At 29.4% G+C, this 10,983-nt stretch overlaps 1 protein-coding gene across 1 annotated transcript; it reads left to right on the top strand.

Annotated features, from left to right (window-relative positions):
• The first annotated feature begins 299 nt into the window (after window positions 1-299).
• On the top strand, window positions 300-704 carry LOC147811828 (uncharacterized). The gene has a single exon (XM_087162226.1). It carries the CDS (start codon window positions 300-302, stop codon window positions 702-704), a length of 405 nt encoding a protein of 134 aa, XP_087018352.1.
• Window positions 705-10,983: the final 10,279 nt, after the last annotated feature.

Raw genomic sequence — 10,983 nt, forward strand, 5'->3', positions numbered from 1 at the left:
AACGTGTATTTTAATTTTGTTTAGTTTATGTGTGGTTGTCAAATAAATGTGTTGGTAAAATACCTAGAATAGCCCACTCCATGGCGAGTTGTGGAAATCTCGCCAAGTTGGCGTTTATTACTTGGATCAACGTTGTTTTTTATTATAAAAAACTATTTAAATTGCTATAAACTTAGTAAAATATTTTTAGTAAAATATTCAGCAATGCAGGCCATCTCCTCTTCTCAAGAGTGCAAGAACATGATAGTACCCTGTAGTACCAATGGGTACCCTCACACTGCGGTATTTATGGAAATGAGATGGCAGACATGCTTGCCAAAAGAGGAGCTGCGGTTCTCCAAAAGCTCAAAACTGAAGCAAGCCTCCATTCCATTAAGCAGCTGACATCACTCACATATCAAAAGACTTTTAAAAATTTTGCCACTCGGGCTTGCGATGGCAAGCCTTGGAGTGTTCTTTTAACAAACTCAACTTTTATTCCTGACCACTCGCGATCAGTTGCGGTTGCAGTTTTTTGGCTATTAACGGGGCATGACTGTCTACAGAATCATTTATTTCGCATTGGACTAGCCGATTCACCTTTGTGTGTTATATGTGATAGTGGACGACCAATGACGGCAGAACATTTGGACGAATGTGAAGCACTTACAGATTTTTCTTGTATATTTCAACGCTATTGGCAAGCAAGAAGTTTAATGGCCTAACGGCTAATGTAACTGACATTTGACAAATAAATAAATAAATTTCTAGTTAGATAAAATAAAAACTTACTTATACTATAACAACAACATATCTCCCGAAATATCTTCCAGAAACCAAGTTTGGCGAGATTAAAAAAAATCGCCACGGAGAGGGCTATTCTAGGATGCCCCCAAATATGCTTTTATAAAAAAGAACTATTTCTTTAATATAGCTTAATGCGTTGCAACCTTTATCTAGGTGTGGGCTGGAAAAGATCATGGTGAAAAAAAAAATCTATTTTTTGTTTTCGCAGCCTTTTTGTGACTAAGAAAGCAAAATATTTCCCGAAATGGATTTCAGATTGGATGCATTAAAATAATCGGTTTCAAACTTTGCCCAAATAATTTTATGTCACCTTCCATTACTATAAATTAAGTACAAATCAGAGTTTGCGATGTTTTATAAAAATAATACTCTATATTATATGAAATATTGTAAATATAAACACAAATTAATTAAATTATTATTCTCTTGAAATTCGAAAATAAACTTCATGCAGGACTCAAAGGTTTCAAATGATTATAATTCACATTATCTAATATACCGTTTAACTTTGCATAAAGTGATAAATAATTTAATTTACTGTCAGTTAAACGCAAGTAATATTTCAAATATATTTATCCCGTCTTCAAAATTATTAATACAAAAAATTTGAAAGCTTTCCTTTCAAATTCGCTCTTAAAAGGAATATGAAAAAGATCCTTAATATAATTTCCTTGGCTGTCAGCCCAACTATATATCATATCTTTCTAAACTACTATTTTCTTTCAACATGCATTTTATATTTCGAAATAGTTTAAATATGCTTGAGTGTTTCCTACAAATCTAGAATTTAACTGTAGCATTTTATCTACTATATTTCTGGTTTCTACTGTAAAAAAAATTATATGTTTCATGTTTCTCAATCATATGAGTATTAAACGATGAACTAAATGATATTGTATTTTCTGATACAATTTTCCTAAGAAATTGAAGAATTCATTTAAATTGAAAACATTTCAATGAAAGAAAAGATAGTTTAAGAGAAAGAAAATTCAGTAATATTTTAAATGTAATCTGCTATTTGGGATTTAAAGCAAAGTTTAAGCGATTTATGTTTAATTTCCTTCTGCCAATTAATCAAAAATTATTTTAACTCAATATTAATTAATTTCAATTTGAAGTAATGGTTAAACTAAAATCCATTTAATGAAATTTGAATTTTTATTAGTATATTGGCATTGATTTAATCGATAAAGATAATCGGAATCAGGGTTTTCAATTTATCATTGTGAAAATAGAAATTTTTATTTTAATATGTTCAAAAAACTCGATAAAAATTGAATTTTTGATCCAAAAAAAATAGCTAAATTTACTTTAAAATATTAGTTTGCATTTAAATTTATTTGAAATATACATTAATAAGAAAACAGTACGCTTAATAGAATACTAAATCTGCTTTAACTTTTATTTTCTTAAAACCAATGTTTTTAAATATTCATACTTTGCTCTTAAGTAATCCTTATAAGGAAATCACTAGTGATCACTGCTTTAAATTTTATTTTCAAAGAACTATAATATCAATCTTGTTAAATATTTATTCTTTGCTCTTACTTAATCCTGATAAAGAGATCACTGAGGGTCACTGTTTTAACTATTATTTTCAAATAACCATGTTATTAATCTTCTTAAATATTTGTTCTTTGCTCTTACGTAATCCTCATGAGGAAATCACTAGGGGTCACTATTTTAACTATTATTTTCAAAAAACCCTATTATCAATCTTATTAAATATTCCTTCTTTGCTCTTACGTAATTCTTAGGAGGAAATCACTAGGGTTAATATAAAATTTTAATAAAACGGAAAAGTTTTTTAGTTGCTTTAATTGATCAATTACATTTATTTGTAGCTCAAGAAGTTGCAAAATTAAATAACTACTTCGACCCCAGTTGAATTCCTTAAATTTCTAAGAAGTGGAAAGGAATTTTAGAAAGTTATAAGTTTCTGATGGAGCTAATGAAATATCCACGCTGAAATATCCTTTATAATATGTAACAAATTGCATAAAGTCCTAAGAAAGTTCTTGTTAATCTTTAATTTTATTTTCGTTCGTAGCATACATTAAGGATTTAAAAGGTAAAGGATTTAACGTATTCGTTACGAATATTGAACAATTACTTTGGGTAGATAAAGTTGTAAAAGTTTTCTCTGTGCAGTGAGAAAAATTGCATTAATATTAAAAGCAATCAGGAAGTAAGCTTAAGATTCATTAGGGATTAGACGGTAGTCTTCTAAAACAGAAGATCATCTTTTTAACAGATATTAACTTTTTCTTTTCAGTATTCTTATCCAAAGAGATTCGTTAAATTCAATCGTATTGCAAGAACTTCATTTTTGAAATAATATTACTTTAAAGAACTTATTTTGAAAGTTATGTAAAAATCTGCCCGTTACATTTTTATTCGTTCTTGATCAATAAATTATAGAAGCACAGGTCAAAAATATTAATCTCCAAATCCTCCAATTTTAAATAGTTTTTCTTTTAATTGTATATGTTGATTGGTCAGAAAATTTATAAATAATTTATTCAATTAGCGTATAAAACTGATTTATTAAGGGCACCACTTACCATGTATCCTACACTGAGAAAAAGAGTGCTGTCAGAACTACCAGAATATGGTACAATTTACCACAGCCCGGGCTCTATGGAAACACCAAAAAGATTAGCAATTTTCGCAGAAGCGCTTTCATCACGATTTTGATAAAATTATCAATAAATATGGTTTAATAATATGTGATAAAATTTGGTAAATTCGGAATATTTCGTTACTTTATCATGGTATCTTCGAGCAATGCTCTTCACCTTTTTTATCACTACGGACCGGTCAACGGTTGAAAGTTTTACCGCGATTTAGTTAGAGAGACGTTGTTGCTTATAAAATACAATTATATGCACAGTATTGGTGCGTCTTTAGGTGGTGACGTTTCTCAGCTCTGGGTTAGACTGTCATCCATGGCAATCATACGATCCCAAGAAAAATGCACCATAGTAAATAAATAAATGTAATGTAATAAGAGCTATAATTTTGAAAACTGGAATTTCTGGTAAACAGTTACCACATGAACGGAAAAATTACCAAATGAATGGTTCAATACCGCATTTTTTTGTTTTTATTTCAGATATATAGATCTTTTTAGCAGAAATGTCATTGTCATGCTGTATGGTTACTATGTTGTATCATATCAACATATCTTTGTTAGTTTAGTAACTATGTTTAACATTTAAAATCAGGCAGGGATAGCCTGGTCGGTAGGGCGCTGAGCCCACGTGCTAGAGTTTGTGGGTTCGAACCTCACCGTCCGAAGACTCCCCGTGTGGTTGGTGACTGATGCATATTAAAATTCTGTCGAGTCGCAAAGTCCTCAATGTTCCCATAACAAATCAATACCTCTGGGGGGTAGTGGATTGGAGACCGATCGTTCTCTGATTCAGGTCAAAATTACGATCTGTGGATGAATGAATGGATGCATGAATGGGTCCACCTCATAAACAGGCGTAACTTATGATGTGGCAGAAGTCGAATTCTTGGCCATAGATGGTGCCACTGAAAAACAAGAATCGCACACTCTGCCTTAAATTAGCTCGGTTTCACCAAGCAAGCTTGCCCCTGTGGCAATTGGCATTAGAAACAACCAACATTTAAAATTGCTTACTATAAAATATTGCATTTTATCATCAATATATATAGAGTAATATCATATAATTCTAAATAATGTAATAAAAATAACTCTGATTTTTGTTTTATACTTTTAGTTTTATTTTGATTGATCTTTTTATTGATTTTTATTTTTAACTACGATGAAAAAAAGTGTAAATTAAAGAGGATAATATTAAAGTGAAGAGTAAAGCAAGCATATATATAAAATTACAGGTAAATACTGTAATAGTTATAATATTGCGGATAACAGCTAAGTACATCTAGATATTCCTTGTTATGTGAAGATTATCTCTTTTGAATTTTTTGCTACATAAATGTTTCTGCAATAATCAAAATGTCGTCAGCCACATTTGATTTTATAGAACTGAACGTTTTGTACTGCATTTTTAACTTTTCCCTTTCTCTCATATCCTTTGGCTACAAAGTTTTAGAACATTAACAATTTTTCTTGTTTTTTATGAGCGTAAAATATACAAGGAACTATTATTACTTGATAAACAACAATTCCTTTTCAAGTTTCCTTTCTACAGAAAAATAGGTTTCCTCATTTTCTCATTCATCGGTACTTCGAGAAGTTGAAATAGTAAGAAAAAATTTGTAATCAATGCGAAAGACTAGATGTGATGTAAGGAAAGAAAATCGAACTTTCTCTTTCAGTTGCGATTTGTTTCTCTGGATGAACTCTATTTCAGAAATAAAAACTGTCAAGACTCTCCAGCAAAAAAAGAATTGGAAAATACTAGCAAATCGAAAACTGATTTTCAGATAAACTGAAGACGCAATTACTATTGAACTTTATTTGACGATTATCTCAATTGACTGTAAGGAATGTGTGAAACCTCGTGAATATTTTAATACCTACAGGAGGAGTGTAGAACCGTAAATAATCCTCTATTTAGATTTTGTTCTTCATCTCTGATTATCAGTGTCATAAATATCCCTGATGTATACAAAAAAGTATAAATATACATGATGTATACAAATGTACAAATAAGTGGTAAGAATTCCACTAGATACGTACATGATGTACATAAATATACATGAATATACATGATGTATACAAATGTACAAATAAGTGATAAGAATTCCACTAGATACGCACATGATGTATACAAATGTACTTGAATATACATGATGTATACAAATGTACAAATAAGTGGCCAGAGTTCCATTAGAGTCATCAAAAGAACCGTTTATAGTTCTTGGCGTTCGTTCTTTAGGTAGCTCAAGGATATTTTTTCCATTATAAGTCTGTTACAAATAATTGTTGTCCCCTTATACATTGTAAGTCAGAGATTTATCAGAGTCAAGAAATTGTTACCACTTATACATCGTAAGTCTGAGATTTATCTGGGTCAAAAAATTTTTGTCTCATTATGCATTTTAAGTCAAAGATTTATCAGATTAAAAAAAAATGTTGCCCTTTATACATTTTAACTCTGAGATTCCTTGGTTGAGGACAGAATTACAAGCATACGGCTTCGAGCGTAGGAAATAAGACTTCTATTTAAACTCGTAGAAGAATTTTGCTCACCAAACAAAATTATTTATTTCCAACACATTTAGAAACCTTTTATTTGTGTTTCAAAAGATTTGAAGTGAATTATTGTGATTTCATTTATTTATTTGTTAGGTGATGCATTATTTATTACATTTATTATATGGCAAAAATTAAAACAAAAAGTGCATGTAACAAATGTGAATTTCAATTCACCTAGCATCACCTATATATTGGGATTCGAACCATCGCTTACAGGTCATGACGAAAGCATTTTGCCCCATACCTCAATTTTTTTTTATTTATGTATCCTGTTTTTAAGTAAACTTAAAAAAAAAGATACATTTGAAACAAAATATAAATATTGTGTGAAATACCAGGAATTTAAGATTTTTAACCGAATTCTTATATTTTTTAGACAACTTGACAGAACTATTTTTAAAGCATGTCTCTTTCTATATATACCTGTAAAAGCGAAAGTCTGTCTCTAATGGATGCTTGCTAATAACTCCAGAACGGGAACGCGAATCTGGGATCAAGTTTTTTTTTTTCTTTTTGCCGTTTCCTTTCTTTTTGAAGTTTGCAAATTTTTCTGCAGTTTCCAACTTTTTTTGCAGTTTACAATTTTTTTCGCAGTTTGAAAAATAGCAAAAAATTATCTCTTTAAGGCGTCGTGTTGCTCAGGCGCAATATCAAAACTGCTAAATTTCTTAGTTGAAACCAATTGTTACTGACTAAAGTTTCTTATAATCTTTTGAAAAGTTTTACTGCTGCTTATGGCATTTTTTGTTAAAGATTTTAAATATTTTTGGATTATGTTCCGAATTTTACATTCCTCTACGTTCAGTTTTCGCATAAAATATTGTAAAAACGATTATTTTTTTACAGTTTCAAAATGTGTTTTCATGGAAACAACATTGATAAAAATGATTTTTTTTTTAAATTTAAACGACGCAAAAGCAGTAGGAATCCAGAAAAAAATAAAACAACAGCTAATATTTTTCTGAACTCAAAGATAAACTGAAATGCTTCATTAAATATACGAACTGAAACCACGTGCCTAAAAAATATGCAAATAATATAAGTTAATTTTAAAAATAATTGGTTTTTAAAAGAGCCTTTTTTATACAAGCATGTCAAACATAAAAACAATTTTTATCTACAAGTTTTGGTAAATATTTTTCCGTTTAATAGAAAATTTAAAAGAACTGCAGTCCTTAATTCTTCTGAGAAGCTTTTTTTTCTTTTTATGGGTACTTTTCATGCATAATGAGTACATTTCTCTATTCATATAAGCTGTAATTAACATAGTGCACAAATACAATTGAAACATTTCGACAAGGCGTTTTATATTAACATGGAAATTTTAAATCAAGCATCTATCAAAACAGAGAAGCGTGAAAGTTAAATTTAATTTATAAACATTACAAGGTAATTTTTTAATTATTGATTCTACGATATAATATTTCTGTTTCGTATGCATGATGCTTCTAATATGAAATTCTTGATTGAGTACTAATTGGTTGAATGATAGTTTAGCTTGTTCAATTTTTTTTCTACTTCCGGAGATAATTATTTTAAAGTATGTTGTTTCAAAAACGTCTAAAATCTGCTTTGTCATCAAACTTTAAACGATAGTTATTAGAAAGTTTAATATATTTCTTCTCATAATAATAACAATGTGGTTTTCAACAAATCTAGCCACTACTGTATTTTGAATTAAAATGAAGTTTTGGTTCTCGTGATTCGGTATTTTATACAGCTATTTCGACACAAAAGCTTATGAAATAACGTAAAGGCTTAAATTTCATGTATATTTTAGTAATTTTCAATTTTTACAGTCAGTTCAGAACAAAGAAAAATTAGACAATTTGGTATTAATTTTGAAACAAAAAATTATGCTTTTTTCCCCATATTTAGGTAAGTAGAACTAAAAATAAGCAAGCATTAAAATGCCTTTATTTTAGCCTTAAATTTGCAACGAATTTAAATATTTCATTATATTTCACTGTAAAGTTAATTATTTATCATTCATTATTATATTCATTTATTCATCAGCTTATTCTGATCATAAAAAGTTATTTTCGGTAGAATCTTAGTTGACGGTACAAGCTTGGCACGATTTTAAATGTTGAATCCAGCACCAAAATGGCGGGACATACTGTAGCCAAAACGAAAATGATGCTTTTATGTCAGCAGAAAATTAAAGTAGTATTTTAAATAAAAAACAAATGTTCTGAAAATGAAAATAATTTTTAATCGCGTGTAAAAGTCTTAATATCATTTAAATTTAGCAAGCATTATTGTTATAGAAAACTTTTATTACAAAATATTAATATTACAATTAATTTGAATTAAAAACAGCAGAAAGTAAAATAACCAATAATGGAGAAAGTGAGCTTTATCGTCTGAAATGTTGACAAATATGTTCTGCATCGTAAGTCAAAGCATTCATATCTAATTAAACGTGTTTCAGAGAGTGTCTGTCGACTTATACCTTTGTTTACTCACTGTATAAATACTTTTTCAACAAGATCCTTGGGTGGAAGATCCACTCAGCTTTATTTTTTATCTTATACACATACAGAGTGTCCACTTAAGCTTGTAATTACATTTTTAACGCCAGAACGACTTCTGCTGTAGCTATAAAATTGATGCCAAGGTATAGTACATAACTGTGCGCTACAAGATAACATAACATACAGTGCCACCTAGTGGAAAACTTTGGAACTATCGTTTATATCTCGAAAAAGGTGCAAGGTAGAGTAGAAAAATGAATTATGAAGCATCACCGATTTAGTGCCCTAAAAAATCACCTTCTGAACTGTAATGTGAAAAACTGAATGCATAAAAATCTAATTTTGGATATTTTGCAAATTCCTGTACTATGACGTCATGAAATGATTTTAGAAAGGAAAGAAAAGTATTTATTTCAAATTATCTTTAATAACAATGTTCAAAATTACCTTCGTCAACTATATTGCACATTTGGATCCTTTTTCGAACTTCACGTTGAAACTACTACTATAACTTTGTAATTCACTTTTTTCCTCTACCTTGTTTCGTTTTCGTGATACGAACAGTGAATCCCTTGTTTTAGTAGTGCCATCTTGTAGTGCATTGTCTGTACACATCACTATAATTAGACACCATTTTTATTGTTACAGCTGTAGCCATTCTGCAGTTAAGAAAAGTAGTTCCAATTTTTAGTGGGAACTTTTTATATATATATATAATATTACATATTCGTTTTGCATGATTTCTGTTTTATTTATGCAATTTAGTTTGAAGAGGTTACAAATCCTGATTTAGATTATTCCTTTCTGAAAATGCACATCAACCAAAACGTATTGAACGGAAATTGCATAATTAGTTCTGAGGGAGTTGAACTTCGTTGACCTGACACTTTGTTGATTCTGTTGGGTTGCTGATTTTATTCAATTAAACATAAACATCGCATATCCACCGGCTGCAGTGAATACTTTAAAACGTCTTCAGATTATTTTAAAAAATTGGAGACCTCAAAAGGTACAAACTTTGATAGAGAAAATTAAAGTGAATATAAATATTTTTATCTTCAATGAAGGTTAATAAAAATAATTATTGATCTAATTATTTATTAGTTATACACTAAAAGTTGCACAATTTTGATTGCATTTTAATTTTCTGTGGAATGTGTTTTTAGAGACATCCTAAATTGCAGCGTGATCTGTTACATACCATCAGGTGATCTGTTACATACCATTTTTATATCGTTCAATGTTTAGAAGAATAGCTCTCGTAGAGAAGCTATGGAAATTGAATATACTTTTGACGATGTTTCATTACCAACGAAAAATTACATTGCTGTAAAGGAGGGGATATACTACTCTTATTTGCATATTATAATTCCTCTAATAAAAGCAAATTTTTAAATAATATGCTTTCTTTGGCTAATTTGAATTAAAAGTTAAACGTGGAAAAAAACTTAACCATAATGTTACTGTCATTTTTTTCTCCCTCGTAAACGTATGGTCTTTTCCATTTTTTAGAGCTGAGTCTACAGGAAAATGAACATTTAATATAGACAATTATCTATGTCGCATAATGAATATAAGACACGACAATAACAGCTACAGCATAAGGAGTATTATTGTTAAAATGGAACTTATTTTGTATTAATAATGAAGAAAGGGGAAGGATTATTGTCAAGAGTATTTCTCAAAGCTCCAAAATATTTTTTGATTAAATTCTGCAATTATTTATTTCTAAAAATTTATTTGGATCTTTAAAAGTAACAAAACTATATCTGTTAAGTCAACATTAAAAGGAAGTATGTTACAAATCTGCACTTACGAGAAAGAAAAAAAACTGTGTCAATTGTGGTAAGATTGTTTTAATATCTTCCAAATTATTGGATTCTTTACTATAGGCAGTCTAGAAAGTTGATATTCCAAAACGAGTTGATATTCCAAAAGGCAGTTGGTATTCCAAAGGCAGTTGATATTCCAAAACCAACAAAAAACATACCGCCTTTTAACTTTGACCGCTTCAATTATTACATATCAACCCTTCATTTTTTTTGATATTTTAACAAAACAACCCTTTATCCGAAAACAACTTAATATATAAAAATTCTAGTACTGGCCATTTCGACCAAGTTTTTAAAATTTGATACTAACTTATTATACAAAATGTTTTTTTGAAATAATTTCATGAATTTTTTTTTCATTAATATAATTAATTTATTTATGACCTATAAATTCGTGAAGTTTAACACTTAAAAATATTTTCCAACGTTAAACTGCATGATTATGTGTGAAAGAAAATATGATATTTGCTTTTAAAAGCATGGTTTAACGTTTAACTTTCTCCATGGCCATCGGGCTCCGGAACTTGCAAAGCTTGTTATCAAGACTTTTGGAGGACTCTAATCTTTGCACTACCATAGACACGACAACAACAACAACGTTTAACGAAATGAATGCCAATTTATCTGTCAACCGATAAAAGAAATATGTTGTGAAATAACACCGTTGTTTTGGAGTTTCCAAAGGCATTATTGT

Source organism: Parasteatoda tepidariorum, chromosome 4 (assembly GCF_982258835.1).
Source record: "Parasteatoda tepidariorum strain Cologne lab strain chromosome 4, Ptep-v5.0, whole genome shotgun sequence".
NCBI lineage: Eukaryota > Metazoa > Arthropoda > Arachnida > Araneae > Theridiidae > Parasteatoda > Parasteatoda tepidariorum.